General features: G+C 42.0%; 1 protein-coding gene across 3 annotated transcripts in view; it reads left to right on the forward strand.

The window, feature by feature from the left end:
• Nucleotides 1–24,416, forward strand: part of adarb2 (adenosine deaminase RNA specific B2 (inactive)) — a 219,858-nt gene that overhangs the window by 153,976 nt on the left and 41,466 nt on the right. For all 3 annotated transcript variants that reach the window (XM_087845935.1, XM_087845936.1, XM_087845937.1), the window contains one exon: nt 20,683–20,797. In XM_087845935.1, the coding sequence (XP_087702061.1) occupies nt 20,683–20,797 (115 nt within the window). The remainder of the gene's footprint in view (nt 1–20,682; nt 20,798–24,416) is intronic.

Below are 24,416 nucleotides of genomic sequence, written 5' to 3' on the forward strand. Positions count from 1 at the left end.
AAATGGATAAAAGGGAAATAATATGAAGGATTGGATGGATTTTAGCATAGAATTTTGCTTGTGCTTGAACACTCCTGCAAATTGTTCCAAATAAAATAATATGTGTTACACCGTTGCTAACTCAGCTACACTGGCTTCCTGTTGAATTCAGAGTCCATTTTAAGATCCTGGTCTTGACTTATAGAGCTTTGCATGGACTAGCACCAGCCTACATCTCTGGTATGCTACAGCCTATGTCCCTAGCAGGTCCCTGAGGTCATCTGATCAGGGCTCACTTGTTATGAAACAAACTAAGATGAGAACTAAGGGTGATAGAGCTTGTGCCACTGTGGCCCTGTGGAACCTTCTCCTCCAGACTCAATAGTTGTTTTTAAAAAACAACTCAAAACTCACCTTTTAAAAACTGCTTTTGGTTAATTTTGCCTGTTTTATATTGTCTGTTTGACTTTTTTATGACTTTTTATCTGATGTGCAGCACTTTGTGACTGTCTAGAAAGGTGCTATATAAACAGGGGTGCACATAAGTGGTGCGCATTCGCTGTCAAAATAAAAGACGCGCACCAGATAAGAAGTTGCGTACATATAACAGACTGTGTGTTTGTCCGCTAGAGTGGGATTTTCATGACATATTCTGCACCATTTGTTTGAAGCCAGCTCACCTCCTGCAATCACTTTTCCGAGGATACGCGCTTCTTTTGTGGTTCGGACTCCTTCTGACATTTCTTTGGAGGTGGAGGAACACCACAGTCATTGCTTAAATGAGCTTTCTTCTTCAACATCTTTAAGAGCTCTAAACAAATGTCTGTCCTCCTCCAGAGAATCGTATGTACGCAAACAAGCGTTGCAACTTCTTATCTGGTGCGCGTCTTTTATTTTGACAGCGAATGCGCACCTGCGGACCACTTATGTTCATCCCTGCATATAAATAAAAAGAAAACTATTTATTTATTTAAAATATAGTGTAGGCCAATGTTTTAGCAGTGCTTAGAGCCTTTCACTGTAGTTATGAACATAGAGTTTAAAAAGAAGCAACGTTATTAATATAGTTGTCACATGCTACAACATAGAAATAGAAATCTGCTTTTCCTAAGAAATAGTAAAGCTACTGTTAGAAACACAGCACAAGGGCCACCCGGCACATCTCATTATGTTATGTTGCAGTAATAAATACAATGTCAGAGTTGCAACAGAGACCAACACAGCAAAATGACTTGCTTATCTGAGAAAAGCTCATTCTGACTGTTAAATATATTCTAATGTGATAATTTAACCAATATGGGCATTAAAAAAATAAAAAATACCTTCAGAAAATTAAAATGTTTCTCTTTTTTTGTGTTTCAGTGATGCCCTCCACTGTGTTATATTTCCTCTAACTTTTAATAGACATTTTACATTTTCCCCCACTATTCCTTTGCTGTCATGAGGGACACGTATATATGCACTATACATCCTCTGCACCCCTTACTCGTTTCTCCCTTACTCTTTGCTTCCCTTACAACAACCCCCCGTGTCAAGCACCGTCTCCTCTGAACCACTTTATAGAAACACAGTTACAGCTTCGGCTTGTTTAGATGTGGCAGCTACTTCCCACAAAGAGCCCGACTCTCCAGCATAGCTGACATTCAGTGCTTTCTCTCAGTACTGTTAACATAACCGCCGGTTGAGCTTGAAGCTTTTACGTTTTGTGAAGCTAGAGAAACGGTGATCTCACCGTCTAAAGGTGAAACGCTCATTTGACTCCATTTCTTTTCATGTTCAAGCTTCACCTTGACTCCCTTACACATCAACAACACAAGTTGCATAAGCTGCAGGGAGGACAAAGAGCATTTAAATCGAGGAATAAAGAAAATAGCTTGTTAACTCTCCTGTGCAGCAACTGGAAGCTTGACACGCATTCATTAGAAAGAGTGTCTAATGCATCAGAGTTCAGAGCAGTAGTGTGTAATTTAACACTTTCAAAAGGAAGCATAGGCTTAAAAGTAAAACACACACAATAGGTATAGCACTTCAATGTTCTTTGCTGTTTTTTTCCTCCTCAGTTCGATATTGACTCTCCTTTCAGTCTATTGTCATGCCTTTCCCGCTCTCTCTGTTGGCCTTCTGCAGGAGCTTATGAACGCTGTGTATGCACACGACTCGTGTGTGTCTGTGTGTGTGTGCGTGCACTTGAAAGGTCTGGTGGAAAGGAAAGAAAAGGTGACAAAAGAGAGCATGTGCATTTGTTACAGTCTATCTGGTGTTCTGCTTACTCTGCAAACGCCACCTGATGGATTTTTAGTAAATGTTAAAAGAGCAGGGGCCACAGACTGATTTCTCTGGCACGCTCAAAAGGCTTTCTCATGCGGTTATTTGCATTCATTTCATCCGCAGGCAGTGAAGTGCATATTATATTGTGTCGCCCCAGCTCTGTGTATGTGTGTGTGCGCGAACGTAGCGGTTGGCGGTGAGAAGGATCATGCACTGTTTAAGCCTCTTCTGTCAGAGGATGTTTGTTAGAACCCACATTCATCAGTGCAGAAAAGAGCAGCGCTGTTTTCTCCAAAGGGCAGGTGTAAACATATAGCCACTGTCTCAAGGATAACATACTGTATCACTGCTGGGTGAAAACCTCACATCCCTGAAATGTCAGCTGAACAGCTCTGTTTGACATACATGCATTCAGTCTGCCTGGAAGTAGGTCCTCCACAGAGGAATGGTTCAGTCCCTGCTGAAACGGGACAATCAGTGAATTTTTGTTTAATGTGCTCTCACACAATGCACCAGACAGCGCACAGGGTCGCCGTGCACAACCCTGCAGTCAGAGGGAAACCGACCAGCTCGGATCTAAGGACAGTCTCAAAAGATTTCAGTGGTTTATGTATTTATTTTGTGTCAGTCACAATCTTGATCAATGTTTTAGACCAACATTTGCTTTTATCTGGGCCTCTTCTCACATTATGTATAAACTTTGCGCCCTTCTAGAAAAATCATTAGTTCACCTCTGTGTTTTAAATTTCTTGTCCTATTTCTACAGCAGTCTGTAAGAGAGCCACAGCTTTTATATAACTTCAGCATGATGGGTTCAAGCTGTTTAATAGAAATTGTGTTAAACGTGTAATTAATAAAAGAAGAAACTACTATGGGGGGAAAAAAATCTAAGCAAAACCATGTCCGGCAAAAAGAAAATAGGCCTTGCATGACATGTTCGTTTGTTTTTATCCTCATTTGTAATCTAATTCATGAAAAATTGGCAAACCAGTCACACATCCAAATAGTTTAACTAACTCAAAACATCCATGCATTAAAATTGTGCTTATCCAAAGTCAGGTAAAGATTAGTTTATACTTCTGCACTGGTTGTGTAGGTGTGTAGGGGTTGTTGCTGTTGTTGTTGTTTACATATTTTTTCTGGAAGTTCTGGTCTTCAAGCAGTTGCAGTCTCTGTATAAACTGGGAATCTGTGAGCTCCTGTACTGATTGAAATGGTAAGAAACAGGCCCACTCGTGCACTCATGTGTTCAGCCTGACTATGCCATGCACAAAAATCAATCACAGACTAAAAAAGCAAGGTGTGAAGGTATTTCAGCAGTTGCGATGTCACACGAGGCAACCATAAGCTAGGTATAAGCAGACATCCTTACACACAGCAGCACTACCTTTTAGCTCCTCCGCAGGGATGCCTGGGTGTTCCCAGGCTAGTTGACATATATAATAATCGCAGGTTCTGCACCAGGGTCTCCTCCCAGTTGTTCGTGCTCAGAAAAATCTCCAAAGGGAGGCAAACTAGACTAACACAAAACATCAAAAGCCCAGTATTCTCTTTTCAGAAACACTGTATGTTACAATTTGTTGTAATTGCTACTTTCAGTATCAATGCACAAAGTGAAACCTTGACGTACCAAATTCGATCAAAAGGTTAGTGTTTATTATACAAGCGTTCTTTCCTCAACCTCACGCAGGGATTCACACCAACTCTTGAACCCATAGTTTCTGCCACAGTCATAATCAACCATCAGTGTAACCCATCACTCAGTCAGAAAGCATTTTTCAAATTCTTTCATTTTCAAAACCAGATGAACTAACGAGGACAAAAAAATGGTTTACCATTTATAAGAAGTGGAGATTTACCAGTTACAAACTTAAAGCACAGCGCAAAGTCAGCAAATGTTGTTGTGAGAACACTATCAAATCTCTTTAAGTACTTGCAAAGCCAACATCGTGACGCAAAGCTGCTAAAAGACCCCACAGACCCAGAGTGAAGCTCAAGATGAGTGTATGTTGATCCTTACTAAACAGCCAGAACTTGAGGATAACACATGGACAGATTGAGAGGGTTGTAGTATAGAGGAGATGCAGTAGGCGTCATTTTTTCACCCACTTTCCTCAGTTTTGTGCAATATCTAAATATTTTTACAGAAAGATATTGAGTATGTCATCCTTGTTAGAAACGGTTGTGCTGATATGTGGGCGTCTGCAGGCTAATGCAAAAATAAATATCAAGTAGTTGTAAAATAAGTAAAGCATTACAGTCCAGAATTTGCAGAGTCATGCACCATTATTAACTGATTTTTCCATTTTTGCTGTCATGAAATTCTAGCCAGTGCAGCACACACACAAGGCCCATTAACTCAAGACAAAGTTACCTGTCCTAACCAGTTCCATTATTTTTACCAATTTCCCTCATGTCAGTGAGGCGCCCCAAACCAACACAACACTGACATTTACCCATGATCCCTTGTTGACTGTTAGGGATTCAGAAAGAGCACTCAGAGCTATGAATCAAATGTCAGCCGTGGCGCTGTGGTGGAAGCGTATCAATATCTGATGATGTATGGCTGGCTCTAGGGCCCTTTTGGCCACAGCAGCACCCACAGCCATGATGCAGAGTCTGGTCCACACTTAGTCATCACCAGCAGAGGGAAGGCCTCTGGATAAATGACTCCTTCAGAAGCAAATGGACTCGCCACAATGCAAAAGAAAATACAGCTGCATAAGTTAAACAGTCTTGCTCTCAGTCATCAAACTTGTTCTGCTTCAGACACAAACAAAGGCAGACAAAGGGAGCTGATATTTATTTCCAGTGCGTGCCCTGCTACACTCCATTCAATGGTTCAGCGTTGCTGCGCAGAAGCACGTGATGTTTTTAGTCACTCGAGTCAGCATGTTGTTGTATTCATGTAAATTAGTAAGTTTTGTATTGCTATTAGCAGCACATTGTACCCTTGACAGCACATTATGTTAGACATTGCTTGACAGGGGGGACAGACAAGCCTCTGAAAGCACCAGTGTTTCCCCTCGTCTTCGCCTCTAATCTCCAAGCCAAGAGGAAAAGCGGCGCTTGGCAACAGATGTTCACGGGCACCGTTCAAAGGGTGGCGCTGAGGTTTGAAGTCTCGCTGATTGCCAGGGTCGAGCCCACCAAAAAAAGCCACGGCGGTATCTTCAAGAGCAGCAGAGATGGAGGCGCGGCCGCTGCGTCTGCGGCTGAGGCCGACACAATCGGCCACCCTTTGGAGGGAGCCATCGCAGTGCTTCAGAGGAGCCATTCCACTCTTTTAAGACATGAAAGCCAATTCTAGAGTCTCCCTTCCCCTGAAACGTTTTAACGCCGTTGCTGCAGTCTCCCCACCTGTCGAAAAAGCAAACAGTTTTCCTGGATTTATTATTTCAGTGGCTTCGCTCTGTCTGGCTTAAAATATTACTGATTCCAGACAGAAAAGCTCTGTTGGGAGATGGAGAATAGAGTTGGACTGATAAATCCGTGAGCTGACACGTCATATCAATATATGACTTTTATTAAAAAAGTCAGTGTCCCACACCTCTGTTACGATAGAGACCATCTCTGACCACAGCAGGTGAATATTATTTTGCTGTGATTATTTTCTTCTATCAGATATGTGGCTTCAGAGATGCTCCTAGTGGGCGAAGGTCATATTAACAGAGAGTGAAGCCAGCGCTGCTCCCCAGCCTGGTTTTTAATCCACATTTGTCTAAATGCTGATTCACAAAGACATGAAGAGAACGGCCATTTTGCTGACTTCATCAAGGATCTCCCTCCAGGTTTCCAGCCAGGTGTATTTGTTGTATTTGACATAATCACCCTGCAGCAGTCAGCTGACATAAATATCAATGCCAGTTTGTTATGTGTCTGAGGCTGTGATTTGCTTTTTTCCTTAGCTGAAGAGCTGCATTGAGCTTTTGCACTGATTGGAGAGTGGCACTTAGAGCCAAACAAAGGTGCATCAGTGAAATATGCTAGACTGAAATAAATCTGTATTGTCCCTTAAATTTAACAAAAATAGGTTGTAGATACAAACAGCATCAGGGAGCATTAAGAGGTAGGGCTGTTCGATATGACGATATATCGGAAAACATCTATGGTTTCATATTATACGCTATCGTTTCGCGTTACAAAATAAACTGTTTACGGCAATATTTTTCATCGTTTTGATGGTCACTGTAGTGGCTGTATTAATTTCTTAAAGTTCTCTCTTTCTCTTATATTTAAAATAGCCACACTTTTACGCGTACTTTCGTTAGCAACAATGACGGTAAAACCATCACGTGGCTGATGTCTGATTGTTAGCAGACATTCCAGCATATGATTGCCAAGGTAACCCTCAAATGTATTTACCACTTAGTTGCTTTAACTGCTAAACTCAATTTTTCAGCAAAATTTGCCAGTGGGTATTGCTCCCATCATCACCTGAACTCTGAATTTCAGTGACATTCAAAGGTCTGGAGTCGCCACTTGACACTTCCTCCAACAAAGTTGAGTATAAAGTTTTCCTCCTGGTGCTCTGAGTCGACGTCACTTCAGTTCTGAAAACAAAGATAAGAGCTGAAGACTTGATACAGATGAAATTTGAATACTTTTCCCAACAGGAACAGCAACATAGTCTAGCTTAGCTCTATAGCATTACGTCACCTGTGGTGTGTAACCAGCGTCTCAAACGGCATTGTTCTGTAAATATACTTCCTATAGTTTGTGCATTTTAATCCACAGTTAAATGTGGAAGAGAGTAATTTTTTCACCCTCAGTGGTCAGCCTCTTGGCTAGTAGCAGAAGAGGAAAGAGCACAAATAATCTTCAGCTAGCAAAAAAAGAGTATGGAAAGGTCGATGCTAGCAAGCTAGCTAACAACACCAGGTTTTCATCAAGTACTGACATTGTGGATGCTGTTTGGTGTTTATGTGTAAAGAAATTAGCATCTTTAGTATAAAAGTTTATAAATGGTCACATAATGCAGTGGTTTGTGCAAAAGTCTAATGTTGGATCGTTTTTTCTGGGGATTTGAGGTAATGGGACTGTGTCAAACTTCACGCATTACATGTGAATTAAATGTATCGCATACTACATGTAGGTTTAATATTGTGGAATATGGCGTCTTATTTGAATACGTTAAAAGCTTTTCAATGCTAGGAAAGGAATCCTGTAATTTTAGCTCCCAACATTTAGCCCTAGTTGTTGTACGGATCTTTCTGATTCATTCTCTCAGTCGAAACACAGCAGCAATTAACCCAGAAGTCTCTTACACATGAAGTCCCTCAGGATTAATAACTATTGATTTTTTTTAAGTGACAGTTGCAATTGGTAAGCGCTTAATTGAGATTGCAAAGTGTCTCTGGGGCAGTAGACTGTCCACTGCTGCTTCCGTTATTCCTTACTACACACATATAAAACTTGGAGCAAAGAGGTCGGTCTCTTTCCGGCTCTCTCTCCGTCTCTCTGTTAAATCATGGGCAAATTAATGGGAGTTGTGTGAACAGCCCTCGGGGGCCTCTGGAGTGGCTTCCTCCTCCTCCATCCTCCCTTAGTCAACAATGTACTGTAGATGATAGACTCTTGTTAAATCCTCATGGCTGACCCTCTCATTTCCTCCTCCGTCTCCATACAGAATCTTTTCCCCTCTCTCTCCACCCTTCCCTCCATCTCTCTCGGGGGTGGGTCATGTTATCTTTTCACAGGAGTCCCTCTGCTGGCCTTTGGTGCATAATGTATAAAGCCGCTGGTGTGTGTTTTACACTGTGCCTGACATTATTAAGTCGTTTTAGGCATATCGCTGCTTTTATCTCCAGCGTGGAGGTTAATCAGAGGGGATTTATACCGAGACGACTTAGGCGCGCTCCATCTGTTGTCACCGTGAACCTTTTATTTATTTCTTTTTTCCTCTTGCTCCCTGTGATCTCCTCTGCCCTGTGCATATTTTAAAGATAAATTCAGGAAGACCATGTTAACTCGTCTGTGAGCAGTAAGGTGAAACAGAAGTGCCATAAAATATCTGTCAAACACCACAAAGGTCTTTTTGAGGCATTAAGACTCTGAAAATGTGACATAATTGCATGTAAAGTTTTCTCATGAGGTTTATTACACTAATCTAACCAAATGAATAAGCGTAATTAATGTAATTAAGCTGTGATGTGAATTATTATATAGAAAGGTTTTAGATTGTGGCAGATGCTAACCCACATTTGCAAGACTTAGGCTTTCGTTTTTTTTATCAGGCACACTCTGCTGCTGTTTATTCATTTTTTGTTGCTGCTTGTACCTCTCTGCTCACCACATCGGGTAATTTAAATGACAGGAGAGAAACAATTCTCCAGGACCATCGCTGAACTGTAAAATCACCACAGACTGCAGTTTTGTTTTGTCAACTTTCACCTGCCCTGTTCCTTCTCTGCATCAGTAATTACTAATAACTGGATACAAAGTGAGACGGTGCATGTTCTCCCACTACCTGTCCACAGTCCAAGGACATGTATGTCAGGTTAACTGGATGGATAAGTGGAAGATAATAATAAACTGATACAAAGCAGTTAATATTCATACCAAATTGTGGCATTTCAGGGGCAGAAAGACAAAGGTTTATAGGACGAAAAAAAGAAGGAATTTCTTATTTAAAAAATAAATAAATAATATGTTCAGTACATGCACATGCATTATAATCAAGTGTATGCTGAATTTTCTCAAGTCTTGAGTCTGATTTCGTGATTATCCTTTACATAAAGACATTTCTATAAGCTGATCCAGTAAAGGTAACACCATCATCTCACTCTTTGGTTGCACAGAAGAGGAAATAACTATTTAGAAAGTGCTGGTTTAAAAAAAACAAAGCTTATTGAGGGACCTGGCAACCATGGTTTCCAGATTACAACCACACAAAACATAGAGCCACAGATGGGCCGAGCCCCGATAGCATCTATGTTGTATCTGGCTGAGCTTGTTTGATCAGATGAAGAGAATTAAGATTGATAATGAGTTTCAGAGACAGTCGTGCATAGCATCTGCCCTTGTTGGTTATGATTCAGTAGCTTCAGCTCGATCTGGCTTGAATGCTGGGGCTTCATTTCCCAAATTAATGTTTGGATTTAGGCTTAAGTGCATTAGCAACTTTGAACAGATGTAACCAATCAGGAGACATATGAAGTCAACCTTTTACCAAAGGTTGGAAAACACTATTTAACTTTATGACAACATGACAAACTTGGTGGGAGTTTAAAGGGTGAACATGTGCATTCAGCTCAATTCAGCTTTATTTATATAGCATTAAATCACAACAACAGCGGCCTCAAGGTGCTTGAGGACCTTGTAGATGAGGATATTTTTTTAGAAGCAGGAAAAGCCTTGTTCTGACATGCTGTCCAGAAATGACCAAGTGACAAGCTGCTGTAGCTGTGACTCTAAGATGATTCAAGTTCCTGAGTGTCAAAATCACACAGTAGCTTATTGGCGCTTGGTCGATTGGGCGATTGTGTCTCTGCTTGGACTGAAATATATTTCATATTTTCATAGTGGGATTTAGTCTCTGGGGACCAGAAGATGGTGAGATCGTTTTAAGAACATAAGAAGATGACCTCCTTATGGAGCTCAAGGTCATTAGGATTCATCAGGACATGTTTGTACCAAATTTAATGGTAATCCATCCAGTCAGAATACTTCACTATGAGTATCAGAGGGAGTCAGCAGGATAACTTCCCTGAGGCTCATGAGTGCCTCTGCAAATGTCGGTGTCCATCAAGTATGTTTTTAAAATATATAAATAATTGTTTGATATGTGTGTGTGGTGATGCTTGGCAGGGTTAACTAAAGTCATTAGGATATAAACCCTAGGGACCATGAGAAACTTTACAAAATCCAGAAAAGCCCAAAAAAAGACACCGTTCACACCAAACTGTACATCAACTGTACACATTTTCCTCTGGGCAGCAGTGCTGTTAACGCATCTGGATCTAGCATCTAGCCTTCTCTTATCTACAGTGGAACCAGATGGCACTTTCCTAATACATAAAAAATGCTGCAACAGTGTCTCTTTATTAAAAGGCACTTATTCCTACACAGTGATACGGTTTATTGTTGTAGTTCAGTAGAAATAAAACAGTTACTCACTGATGCTCTTCACAGGGTGTGTACATGATTTCTGCAGAGATCTCTACAACCGATACCTCCCAACCTAGCCAGGTAAATGAAGAGCGCTGTAAGCCAGATCAAATCTGGGGTTTTTTGGTGGAATGAGCTGTCCCTTTAAGACTGGATCCACATGGACATTTGTTTTATCCAGTGATCTGTCTGCATCCAAAGTGGCGGACCATCCAGTGAACCCACAGGCTTACGTTATCGTCCTCAGAGACACGCCAGGTCTGTGGCTAAAAATCCCTTTGTACATATATTCTAAGTGGTCGCTTGCCCTTGTCATGAATTTGGCTGTACGGCAGGGATGGGTCGTTACACTGTAACACAGGGATTGATTGCAGCCCTAAGTGGAGAACATCAAAGCCATAATGAAACACTTCTATGTTTAGCATCATTTCTAGAAAGCGGTGCCCTTGTTTTTTTGGATGAGGTTATCATTTTTGTGGTAGCTCATCCTTGACTCTGATCCTTACCACATGCACCAAGCTCGTCGCCGTGGTTCCCACCTTTTCAAGCCTAATGAGGACTCTCTGCTTGAGCTCTGCTTTGCTGCTGGAAACCTGTGGTGCAGCATTGCATCTTCCCCCTATCTCTCACCCACACCGGGGAAAGACGGAGAGGAGCGCTGTGGCAAAGACAGATCAAATGCACCATCTCTGTCATTCTCTCTCACTCTCTCTGCCTTTGTTCTCTCTTGCTAACATCAAGCATGTGGTTTGAAAGGGAAAAAGCCTCTTGTTATGATGACGACGGCCGCATGGTGCAGCCCGGCTGCCTGATCTGACTGACAAGGCCCCGCTGTTCAGGCAGAAAGTTTGACACACACACACAGTGAAATCTGTTCCATGGGCTGCAGGGCCATCTGGCCATAGCGCAGGAAAAGGTTAGATTTGGTTAGAGGCGAGGTGCAAAAGTGTTTCACAGCGTTCCCCAAATTTTACACAGTTCAAGTCCTGCAGGTTGCACTTTGTCGCTGTCACGTGGCACAACCACATCTCTCACTGTCAACAAAAGGCAAGACAGCAGAGCGACCGCTGAAAGGAGATCTGAGAAGTGACATATGAGTTTTGTTTTGATTTTCCTCTTATGATACAGATCGAGAGGCCAGCAAGAGAAGGAGCAGAAAGATTTAGGAGCGAGAGCGATGCTTTACATCATATGGAGAACAAACAAGAGGGAAATCTGTCTCACCGTGAGGAGTCGGGCTTTTTTGAGAATCTAAAAAGCCCCCAGAGGCAGCGTTTCCGCCAAATGAATAGATATCCATTTTCAAAAGCCTCATGCTCGGCGGCAGGCGAGGGATGGGGAGAAGGGAGGCAAGGCTGATGGTGGAGGCACAGGGTGTGTGGGTGGTGGTGGAGGTGGGCGGGGGGGATATCTAGGCAGAGGGCAGACACTATTAAAACTCAGGAGAATGAATTGTTAAATACCTCTATAAAGAAATATAAGACATGGCCCCATTTTTATGCTGCCTGGGCTGCTCTGCAGGCGGGTGATAAGGTGTGAGGGTGGTGGGTTGAAGTGTGTGTGTGTGTGTGTGTGTGTGTGTGTGTGTGTGTGTGTGTGTGTGTGTGTGTGTGTGTGTGTGTGTGCGTGTTACCCCGAGGGTGGGGTAAAAATCATGCATTTCACCAGATTAACTGAGGATGTGCAGAAACATACCGGCAGCGTTACCGAGGGCCTTAAACACAATCACTGATGAAGCTGGAGTTTCCTGTCATTTCCATTTGGGGGCCGTAGTGCTAAACAATAAATTACACAGTTGGTGTTTTTTTTTCCTGTCGCGCACACACACAGGCACCCACGCCATCGCCCCTGCCTGCACGCGCAGACTTCTAGGTCAAGCAGCAGTGGAGAAAATTTTCCTGTTGACATTTTGTGTTTCTGGCACAATATTGACTTCAGAGGAAAGGCAGCAGGAGGACTGTTGGTGAATTTCCACATTACCTTGGAGGAAGACGCCAAACTGTTTACGTGCACAAACAGATGGGGGGGGGGGGGGGGGGGGGGTGAATGGTTGGATGGACAGATAAAAAATATGACAGCAGTGTAGTGAAAATTCTTACCTACATTTAACTTCATTCTTTATCACACGCACAACTAAGACCAGAAACCTGCAGATATGAATGGTTGGATGGACAGATAAAAAATATGACAGCAGTGTAGTGAAAATTCTTACCTACATTTAACTTCATTCTTTATCACACGCACAACTAAGACCAGAAACCTGCAGATATGCTTTTGACTGTTGTCTCAGTGTCTTTGTTTTGGTTTTGTGACGTAAGAAAGCCGTGATAAATAATCTTTTGACAGTAAGAGTTTAAATGCATTCACGTCAAATGATATAGCACTATATTGCACTGTATTATTACACCGTTATGTTACTGTTTATGTTTTATCTGTAACATGCTTCTTGTTTCCAACCAAACAGCAGCTAGCTAGTTAGCAGAGGGGTACTTTTATCTTTAGCTGCTAGATGAAGGGACGATTGGTTGCTTGAATGCTGATGTTGTAGTCATGAGGAATATGCACCACAGTTGGTCGTATATCTGGCTACAGTATTTTTACAGGGATCCATGCTAAGAGGAGATGGCAGCTAATTACTTCTTGCTTTAAAATCGGATTTCCAAAAGCAGATATTTTTTTATGGAAACAAGATAAATAAAGTTGAAATGATTGTGTTGTTCCATGTGTTATCACATGTGTTGTTGTTTTTTTCTTTAGCCCATTCAAAGACACCCATAACTGGGCCCTAACTCCCAAACTGATGCTCCCATATCTCCCACATAGACAGCATCAAATCTATTTTGATGTCTCAACATGAACATTTTCACCAGCTATAAAGCAACTTATCAATCAGTGGTTGTTAGCAAATGAGCATGAAACTTATTAGTTATATTTACAACAGAGGCTCAACGTTTTACCTGAAATGTGTGTCTGAGACTATAAACTCATAAGGAAAGTCTTTACAGAGAACAAGTCCAAGGTAGGACAGTCTTTTTAAGTCTCTCCAACCACAACTATCGCCCCCTGGTGGCTATTAAAAGAATGTAGGTTTAGGCACTTTTGCACTGGGTGCACTTTTCAGACCACGTCCATCTTTTGCACTGTCCGTGGCCCTTTTTGATGAGTTTCAAGTTTGATGAATAATATGTTAAATAATCGCGTTCTCAGTTCTGACCAGAATAATTGCTTTAAACAGCAGAGGCAGAACTACATTTTTGTATATAACCACCTACAAATATGTAGAATCACATGCATTTCAGTGCTCGACTGGTTGCTAGAGGGTTGCCAAATGTTGCTAACTGATGCAGTTACAAACAGGCTTGAGTGCGACTTGGATTTGAGTCAGACCAGACGGAGTCAGAGGTCACTGTTTCGTTCTAATTTTGCTTTAATTTTGCTAATTTCAGCTCCCCCTGATTCGAGCTGATTGTGATATTACGGCAGTAAATTTCATCGTGCGCAGCTGCAGATGTTGCTAAATAACCGCCGTTGCTTGTTTTCTCCACCCTCGGGATGCCCGGAGGAATTGCCAAGTAAATTGGTCAGAACTAATGCGGCAAAGACACCAGGTGGGCTGAGCAACACAACAGCCACTACAGCAGTTTCCTGAGGTGCATTCAGAGTGCAGTTTATATCAGTTACCTGAGACAGAGTTTGAATACCAAATTCCCAAACGTAGCTGTAGAGGAGCGGCGCTAACCTTGATGTTGATCCGAAAGCAAGCCAGCCGGTCCTCCTTCTCGCTGTGCGGCAGGCCGAACTGATGTTCTCCCTGACCGAGGAGTGAGGTCCTTGGCCCCGTTTTTCTGCCACATTAGGCCCACACTAAAGGTGGCAGTCAACTCCCCCACTGAGGAATGAGTGTGTGTGTGTATGAGTGTGTGTATGCATGTGTCAATGTGAGGAAAATGATAGGGGGACACCGTACAAACAGAGGTATGTATTTAGATATTTGATAATATAAACAGAGAAAAGAGAATGCAGGAAGGGAGCTGAGGCCTTTTTTTTTTCAGTCGGGTGATGCAGATTAGGTTCATGATTATGCTGTTTCCATGTGGAAATTATAGGTTCTGAATCACAGTCGGCACATCACTGCCCTCTATCACAAACCAACCTGAGAGACAGAGTTAGCAGGAGGAGGGAAAAGGAAGAGAGGAAAGGAATGAAAAGGCAAGGAGGTAAAAAGATGAGACGAGAATGAGGAAAGACAACTCGACAGAGAGAGAGAGTGACAGAAATGAGAGGAGAGAGAGTTAAAGGAGAGTTGGAGGAGGAGGAAGAAGCAGGAGGGAGGGACAAAAAGCTGGGCTGTTTGCCAGGGTCTATTCCACCTTTGCTCTCCGGGCCTTTCCGAGCTGCCACGTTCTCTCACCTCTGTAATGTCATCAATGAAAAGGCCTTTAGGAGGGATGGAGGACTTGACTCTGGGTTCAGAATGTGCCCGACACCAGCTGACGCTGCCAAGCCAAGCAGGATTCTGTTCAAATTAATTGGATGTCACTTTCAGGAGCAAGAACCAAGGCAGTGTTTTTTCCCCCACAGGTTTTGTTACTGCGTGTAGAATCAGAACATTTTGCAGGACTCGTGGCAGAGCGAGGACGGTTTTCTCTTGGTAATCTTCAACATAGTAGGGATTATTTTAACTGTGGAATTTTAATTATAAACTCAGAATAAATTGACAGAAATGTTGCCAAATATTACAGAATTATCAGTAAATTTCCTTGTCTTTTGGCAAAAATCTATGTGATTTATATTTTTGTTGGTTTTACTGAACATTTAATGAATAACAAATATCCACACTTTGCTCTAACTTTGTGTTTTTAAAGGACAACATCCACAAAGTCTTACTGGACATTTTATACAAGGCAAAGCAAATGACTGTGTTCACATGAAATTATATGTTTAGTTCATTTTTCAAGCATATTATTAAAACAAACCAACACATTGTTACCAGGTTATTCTTTATTTCTTTATTGCTGTAGAAACTTGTTATTCTGACATGTGAGATTTATGCTTTTTATTTTACACCCTCTGCAGGTCATTCACTACACAACAGGTGTTTCACCCGTTACAGGTATCACATTTAGACTGTCAGTGTCAGATTTACTAAACAGGACAAAATAGCTTGTTAGCAGCACTCCCAAATAACGCTCGTAGGTGCGATTATCTTTACAGGCGATTGATAAATTTACACAAATTATGTCTTTGTTAGTTGTTACACATTATTATGTCTTTTGCAAAAGTGGTGGAAGAGTAAACTAAAAACAGAATTTCACTGTCACCGCGTAACATCTAACAGGTTTTAATGGAGTCATTCATTCGTCCCTCCTTTGTAAACTTTGATGGTTTTACAGCAACAGCTGTTAATATTATTGTACAGTTAATATAGTTATAATTGTAGATATTCGTAACTATGTAACTATATGGTTATAGTTATTTATATTAACGATAAAGTGAAAGAAAAAGACTGAGTGTCCATCTGCTGTGCTGACATTAGTGAGTATCAGCTGTTTCCTATTAACAACAGCACAAAAGGTTGGATTTTTTTAACAGGGAAACTAATTACTGTTATTCCACACATGCTGCAGGTCACTGAGTAGGGCTGTGCGTATTAAAGGTGCATTATTAAAGGTGCAGACTGTTAGTTCAAAAGTGGATTAAAGCTACTTACACTAAATGTGTCTGTTTAAGACCTTGAAAAATGATCTGAAGCGACTGATAAAATGAAGAAAGTGAAGAAATCTCCTCTATAGCTTTATGCTGTGATGTAGAGCAGCTGTCCTCAACCTTTTTTGCGCCACGGACCGGTTTATGTCAGACAATATTTTCACGAACCGGCTTTTAACGAGTCACGGATAAATCCAACAAAATAAAACCAGTACCGGTATAAAAAAAAGAAGAAGATTTATTCATAACCAGTGTTGGGAGGGTTACTTTTAAAATGTATTCCATTACAGAATACAGATTACATGTCCCAAAATGTATTCTGTAACGTATTCCGTTACGTTACTCAATGAGAGTAACATATTCTGAATACTTTGGATTACTTAATATATTATCATGCTGTTTACAACTACACGAATGTACTATTGCTGTGATTTATTACTGTTACTGAAGGTCCGCGGCTCCGAACCGTAGTAAAGGGACCTCTGGCTAATACGGTGGGTTCTGTGTCGGCTCGTAGCCGAAAACTAGCTTTACTTTGTTGTCTGGGTCAACTTTGCTAGCAGAGACAGAGAGAGGCGTTGAAAGGCTGCTCCAACGGAACTTATTGTTTCAGAGGAAAACACGAACACGGTGTACAGTCGAGTCTTAATAGCTTACTTACAGCTGGGCTCGTCAGGCTCTCTTCTTGGCTGCAGTGGTTATTATTATATTTACATGCTTCCAGCTCCCGTTTTTGCTCGATGACAGCTCGTACTTTTCCTTTTTCTCCCTCCCTCGCTCACAGACACATAACGTGTATGGCAGTCCATTCTCCCTGCAGCACGGACTACACTGCCTATGATGCTACATTCTTTAGAGCTATACCTGTAGCATTCTGCCTGTTAGCTGTTAGCTTAGCACAACAACAAAAAGGCCTCTCTCACCCAGGAAACACGCAGAGAGAGAGCGTCACCCTGTAACCATGGCAACCGTAACGCTGCCGCCTGGAACAACAGAACGTAGCTGTCAAACAAAACCCAAACAGTCCTGACCCGCCACAATATGAAACAGGGAAGTACCGCCGTGTAATCCATTTATTTCAACAAAGTAACTGTATTCTAAATACCACCTTTTTAAACGGTAACTGTAACGGAATACAGTTACTCATATTTTGTATTTTAAATACGTAACGGCGGTACATGTATTCCGTTACTCCCCAACACTGTTCATAACACACGGGAAAAGACCCAGGGAAACCGAGTTAACGATAAAAACAATAAAAGAAAATAACGATAAAAACCGATAAAAACCCTGAAAACCATAAATTTCACCCCCGAGCCTCAACTCTCGTGGTTGGGGAGCGCTGTTGTAGAGAGATCGACTGAAGTTGGTTGTTCTGGTCAGTCTGTATTCCTGTTATTTATGGCCGCAGGCTCTGGATAGTGACCTCAAGAATAAGGCTACGTTCACACTGCAGGCGAAAGCACACCAAATCCGACTTTTTTGACCCTATGCGACCCATATCCGATCATGGTATGACAGTGTGAACGGCACAAATCCAATATTTTCAAATCCGACCTGGGTCACTTTTGTATGTGGTACTGAATCCGATACATATTCGATGTTTTAGAAAGCGACTGCTGTTTGAATGGTCATGTCGCATTAAATCCATCTTTTACGTCACCCACACAAAACAGACGCCAATTATAAGCGCCCGATAAGACATCGTGAACGCTTCCTGGCCATCCAGTGTAGATGTTAGTGAAACTGTTGGAAAGACAACGTTGGAGAAACGTAAACATTTTATTTGTACTGTATAATCTGCAGATTCTGACAGAAATCTGCAACTATCCTTTGAAGCACCGCTCCTCTAAAACAGCAATAAGGATCATTATTAGGCCAAATGTAAATAACAAAATGACTTTATAACTTAAAGCAAAATTGGGAAACGTAAAGTCCGAAACAAGTCTTTATATTAAGGTCCATCAGTCAAACAATTCTGTTTGGTCTGTGTCAAAACAGAGAGCGTTGTGTGTGACGTCTTCTTTTGTGCATGCGGGTTCACACTAGAGCGCGTTTGCTGTCACATTTTATTATTTGTAGTCTGAACAAGCAGACAAAAAAATCGGATTTGATCAAAAAATCTGAATTGCAGCCTAAGATCCCAGACTAGAGCCACTACTCCTCCACATCAGGAGCCAGCTGAGGTGGTTCAAGTATCTGGGTAGGATGCCTCCTAGGTGAGGTGTTTCCAGCATGTGCTAATGGAGGAGGACATGCAAACCCAGGACACACTGGAGGGATTACATCTCCTAGCTGACTTGGGAATGGCTTGGTGTCCCCTCATCAGCTGGGGTGGGTGGCTGTGGAGAAGAAGGGCTGCCCTGTAGATCAAACCCGGATAAGCAACATAAAATGGTTGGATATCTATCAGACTGTGGATGCTACCCTTGCTATGTGTTTGCCCAACATGAAAGAAAGGCCAGAGATGTTATTCTTCTTTTTTAACGACTCTATAATTCTGACCTTCTGCTGCTCGTGTTGTAAACCAAGTAGTTGTGCTGGCTGAAACTCTTGGCAAACGGCCATGATGGAGTCCAGAAGATGCCAGCTTTCTTTTAGACTGGAGGCACAGTCCAAAATGTTGTACAGTTGTTCCAGTAGATCATCATGAGGGTTGACTGTGTGCAATATTTGGCAGTGCAGACAGTCTAGAGTAATATAAGATGAATTGTAAATGCACTGGCACTTTTCTACTCTACTTGAGCACTCAAAGCTCTTTATACAGCATGTCTTATTCAAGTGTCTTTTATCTAACATACACATGTGTTCATACTCCAATGAATGCATCAGAGACCAATTTGGGGTTAGTATCTTGCCTAAGGATACTTAGGATACATGCAGGAGCAGCCAGGGATCCAAGCACCAACCTTTTGGATTAGTGGCTGTACCTCCTTACCTACAGCCACCCCACATATTCTACTTACTGCTCCTTTAAAACTGTCTTGAATTGAAAAAAGAGGCATTTTTGTATACTTGTTTATTCACTTCTGACACATGTAAAACATTATTGTCATAGGCCATGTCCCAAACTGTTTATTTGGTTTTGGGCTGTCTCGTGAAGAGTTTCTTGGCTTTAAAATGTCTTTTGGCATGACAAAGCAAAATATGCCTAATAACTATATTTCAGAGCTGAATCTGAAATGAGGATGTTTACTGATCATTGCCGCTGACCGTAAAACCGAAAACTGGCAGCAATGCCGAGTAACAGTGAAGTGTTAGCCAAGCATCAAGTAAATAGCGGTAGAGGAAATGTGTCTTTTCTTCTTGTCTTTGTTGCCTGTTGTTAAAAATAAGGAGACTCACCTCATTTTTGACTTGTCACCCAACCGTTAGCTGAGAACCTCAGTGCTAAGTTATTGACCATGATGACTTCCTGTTCTACTCGCCGAAAAAGCTTCGGGCTGACACCGGTGTCAAAGCACCAATATGCCATACATACACACCCACACGCCACCCACCGCAACACAAGCTGTGAGCACCTCCACCGCCAGTTCCTACTGTGAGAGTATTTCACAGCCTTGACGAGGGCTATAATGTGCAATATGCTCATTCATTTGCTCTCCTCGCCTTTTTTTTTTCTGTTTGCCCTTAATCTCTCCGCTCCTCTCTCACTCTGTACGTCTGTTACTGTGGCATCTGTTGATGTCCTTTTAGCCACTGCGGGCTTCAATCTGTCCGAAAGGCCCACTCCACTGCCACTCTGTTGCCATCTCCCAGTGATCCGTTTGCGCTCTACAGTTGGCATGGAGACTGCTTGGAGACTAAGCCCTTAATTACTACTCGAGTAAAGAGCATTAAAAATTCCAAAGGGTGCGAAAACCGTGCCCATGTCTCGGCAAACATCTGGTGAACAGTGTGGATTTAGTGGATGTCTGGTGAGAAGTGTTGAGTCGGAGGTGGAGGGGTAAATGTACGTAGAGAGCACAGTTTCATTTCATACTTTGCATTTTATCTCCAGTAAATCAGCATGTGTAATGTCGGTCAGACCGAGAAGCAAAAACAGCAAGTCTTTAGAGGCGCTCCAAATGGCAGATGGTGGAGGAAATGAGAACTGAAAAATGGTGTCCAGCACGATCGTGCACTCCAGTGAAGTCAGACAGGAAACAATGGGGTCTGGGACAAGTGGCTTTTATTTTGGGATATGCTGGCAGAAACGATAATGAGTAAATGACAGCATATAGCCAACTCTTCTGTTGTTAAGGTTAACGGCTACTCAATGAAAGCGGGAAGGTTAAGTAGGGAAGAGCTTAACAAAATGTGCATGTTGTGTCTCTTTAACAACCAGATGAGGATGTACAGATTAAATGCATCATCTAAGATCTAAAACACACACCTTTCAATAATAATCAAGTTGCTGTGTGCTACTGTTGGAAATCTTTTTTTATACCGATGCCTCGAGCATTTCGATGATCTCTATGCACTCATAGCCAAACAGGTAAGTTGGCTTTTAGGATAATCTCCCTAAACCTCACTCTGTTTACCTGAACAGGTTAACCAAGTGCAGCAAATTTAAACCCGGGTAGTCGGTCTCCACAGATTGTGTCCAGTAGAAATTAAGGGAGCGATTGTGTTTTTCAGGACTTTGCTGATTCAATATTCCACTTGGTGAGGGAGAAGTACCGGTCGCTGGTGGGCGGCTGCAGTCCTGTGCACGCTCGGCACAAATCCCTGGCAGGCATCGTAATGACCCGAGGTATGGCAAATTTCATTGACTTTTATATATCACTTTGAATTATTGAAGTGGTGCAATATAAATTGAGACAGCAAGGTGTGGGGGAGAGTGAAGGAGGGAGAACAAGGAAGGGATGGGGAAGGGACTGTAGGTTGAGAAAGAAATGACAAACTGAGGGTGGGAAGAGGGAGAAAGTTTCCACTCCATGCTGTACCTTGCACCCATGCATAAGAGTATACCTTCCTGATGAATTATTGACTGCTTAGAGTCTCTGAGGAGAATGAGACATGGTAGTGAGTGTCAGTCATCCTCACTGCATACTGGACTTTCAGTGCTCAAGGAGCTTTGACAGGAGTTCCAGATGTCACAGTGGGAATCTTAACTAGATCACCTTAATCTGAAACCTGACGGAGTGACTCAGTGAAGGAACAGTAAGTAGGAGGAGGCTTCAATCTGCTTTTCTCCTAAAGTGTGAAACAATGAGTTCCATCACTAGACATTTACATGACTACATCTTTGTCTTACAGGAGTGATGTTTGTTGTAGGCGATCGGGGCCTCCCACACACAGACGTGTGTTATTTCTGCTTCAGCATATTCCACACGCACTCCACATCACTTATAATAATTCTATAGAGTTGCATGGCACACATCCACGCCAGGATGATCTCGCATTAAGTTTATACAAAGTATAAGTCTGATGGAGATTGACTTTTTTTTTTTTTTTTAATATGTAGCTTCTTTTTGACGCTGACTCAGTCAGGTTTCTAAATCTGTTTTTTATAAGCAGGGGTGCACAAAAGTGGTCCGCAGGTGATCATTCGCTGTCAAAATAAAAGACGCTCACCAGATAAAAAGTTGCAACGCGCATTTGCATACATAAGATTTTCTGGAGGAGGACAGACATTTGTTTAGAACTCTTAAAGATGTTGAAGAAGCTCCTTTAAGCAATTACTTTGATGTTCCTCCACCTCCAAAGAAATGTCAGAAGAAGTCCGAACCGCAAAAGAAGCGCGTATTCTCGGAAAAGTGGTTGCAGGAGGTGAGCTGGCTTCAAACCAATGATGAACGCACAGAGATGTGGTGCAGAATGTGCCGTGAAAATCCCACTCTAGCGGACAAAAACACTGCCTTTTATATGGACGCAAACGCACGTTGCAACTTCATATCTGGTGCGCGTCTTTTATTTTAACAGCGAATGCGCACATGCGGACCACTTATGTGCACCCGTGTTTATAAGAGAAACTGTAACTGCGTTACATAAATGTAAGGTTAATTGCACCAAAGAACTTTGTCTTGAACGTTCCTAGCTGTTATCTTATGGTGTGCATTTCTGCTGTTAGCTTGTGTGTCATTGTCTGTTACTGAGAATTGTTGTTGGGATATGCTAGTTTTAGCTGCTAGCTGTTGCTGTTAAGGCCCCATTTCATTTATGCTAACCTTGTTAGCATTATTCTTACAAGGTTAGTATTCTCCTGAACAGTAGGTGTCTCCACTCAGACTAAACCTCCACATCCTCCACACAAGAGGAGAAGTCGGTTAAACTTGTCAGGTAGTGATGTCCAGCAGGTGAAAATCCAAGCTCCATGAACACGCACCGCTGTGGATTCCAGCTGCTTCGATGTTACATTAACTGGCATTAACTCAGCCAGTTAATGCGAGACAAATCTAGCTGCTCATTAAAGATTTCTGGTTTGTTCAGAAAATAAAACATTGGTCCATACACCTGAAAGTCCCAAAAATACACTGTGTCTTGAGTCTACGGATGTATCCGTGTATCTCCGTGGTGCTGATGCTGTGCTGAGCGGAAAGCTCCTGAAGCTTTTGAAGTGTCGGAATGTGGAAAGCTAACAACGACCCTCTCACCAGTAGGCTAAGTTATTTTTAGCCAAATGCTGTTGTGACAGTGATGTACAATCTTGTTGGTATATGTATGATTTCTATACATTTTATGTCAGATAAAAACTTTGGTTGTAAGCTTCAGATAATTATTTAATAAAAGCGAGACATTTTAAATGAGAATAAGAAAGTATTTCTTTGTGCCACCCTTTTCCCTGTTAATGGCCCCCTGGCAAAACGTTGCTAGATCCACCCCTGCACAGTTACCAGCTGTCAGCTATGTAGAAAAAAGATCCTGGTGTTATTTGTCTCTCAGAAACAGTTCATAACTTCCCTTCAACTCATTCATGTGACCTAAAAGGTAAACCTGTTTCTCCATCACCTGTTCAGCTCTGATGATTCAGTAAGGACATCTCCTGGTTTCATCTTCATGTTTCCCTCTCACCACATATCCAAACCGATATCATGACCAGCAGCTTTACAGCTGTGGCTCCAGCAAACATCAGCTGATACTAGAAATTAATATTAAATAAATTCTAACAACAGCTGATCAAGCTTAAACGTGTTGCTGTTGTTTAGCGTGACATCCGCAGGTTTCCTGTTTCTGGCGCAAAGTGATAAACAAACAAGAGAGAAAAGCCGATCAGCTGATCATTGATCAGTTTCATGATTAAAGTAAATTTTCTCTCAATACGGGATGATTCCGTCTTTTTACAGGACGGTTGGCAACTCTACTAACCAATCTTATGAATTAAATAAAGTTCAACATCAGTACCATCATAGCACCCACCCAGCTGTATAGAAACTCTGTCATGCTAGCTAGTACGCAGTACGAGTTATTGTAACTGATTGTAAAATCACAACGAAAATAAACTCCACCTAAACTTGGTTTATATCTGACCCAGATAGACTGCTGGTCATAAATTCTTACCTGAAGTTCAGTTCACCTGACACTCGGACCGGTGGCCGCCTCGGGTGTCTGCTCCTCCTGCCTCCCCTCTCCCTCATCCACCTGCTGGCCTCCACCACTTGTTAATTTTACTGAATCTGTGGAAGCTCCGCCATAGCCACCATCAAACACCTGAGTTATTTTTACACATCCGCCAGCATCTGGCCAATCCACCACCTTTCATTTATACCGTTACAAATAAAAAAAAAAAAAATCATCGGCCCATCAAGCAAATGCCCGGTATGCCCGATGGCCAGTCCAGCTATGGTCGTGCCATCAGTTAACCCTTCGCGTGCCAACTGTGTCACACGTGCCTAAGGTTGCCGACCCCTGACCTAACCTAACCTGTTTTGTTTTGGGGTGTTTTTTATCATTTAAAGATAAAAAATCATTTAAAAAAAGTAATGGATCAATTATTAACTAAAAAAAAAAAGAATGAGCCAAATTTTGACATATTTTCTTCACTTATCATCAAATAAAACAATAACCTCCACCCCAAGAAATGAAAGGCACACGTAAATTGAGATAAATAACTTATGCAGCAATGCTATATGAGAAGATATATAGTAAAAGTCATGGTACGAAACACAGGGCCTTCGCTCTCTCTGGGATCTACTGTAATATAAAAAATGACCACACACACACACACACAGACACACACAGGTGTCTTATCTGGCTCTGTGGCTGCAGGCTGTGGGTGTGCAGGGGTCAGCGAGAAGGGATTGGTATCTCAACTGTCTTTGGAGTGCAGCAGCTCATCAGTTTAGACTAAAGTGAGGCCGGCGCTCGTCCTGACCTAATCCAAACCCTCTCCTCTCCCTCCCAGTAATTGCTTCTGTTTGTTTATTAATAGC

Source organism: Neolamprologus brichardi, chromosome 9, assembly GCF_056152115.1.
Source record: "Neolamprologus brichardi isolate AB-2024 chromosome 9, ASM5615211v1, whole genome shotgun sequence".
Classification (NCBI taxonomy): domain Eukaryota; kingdom Metazoa; phylum Chordata; class Actinopteri; order Cichliformes; family Cichlidae; genus Neolamprologus; species Neolamprologus brichardi.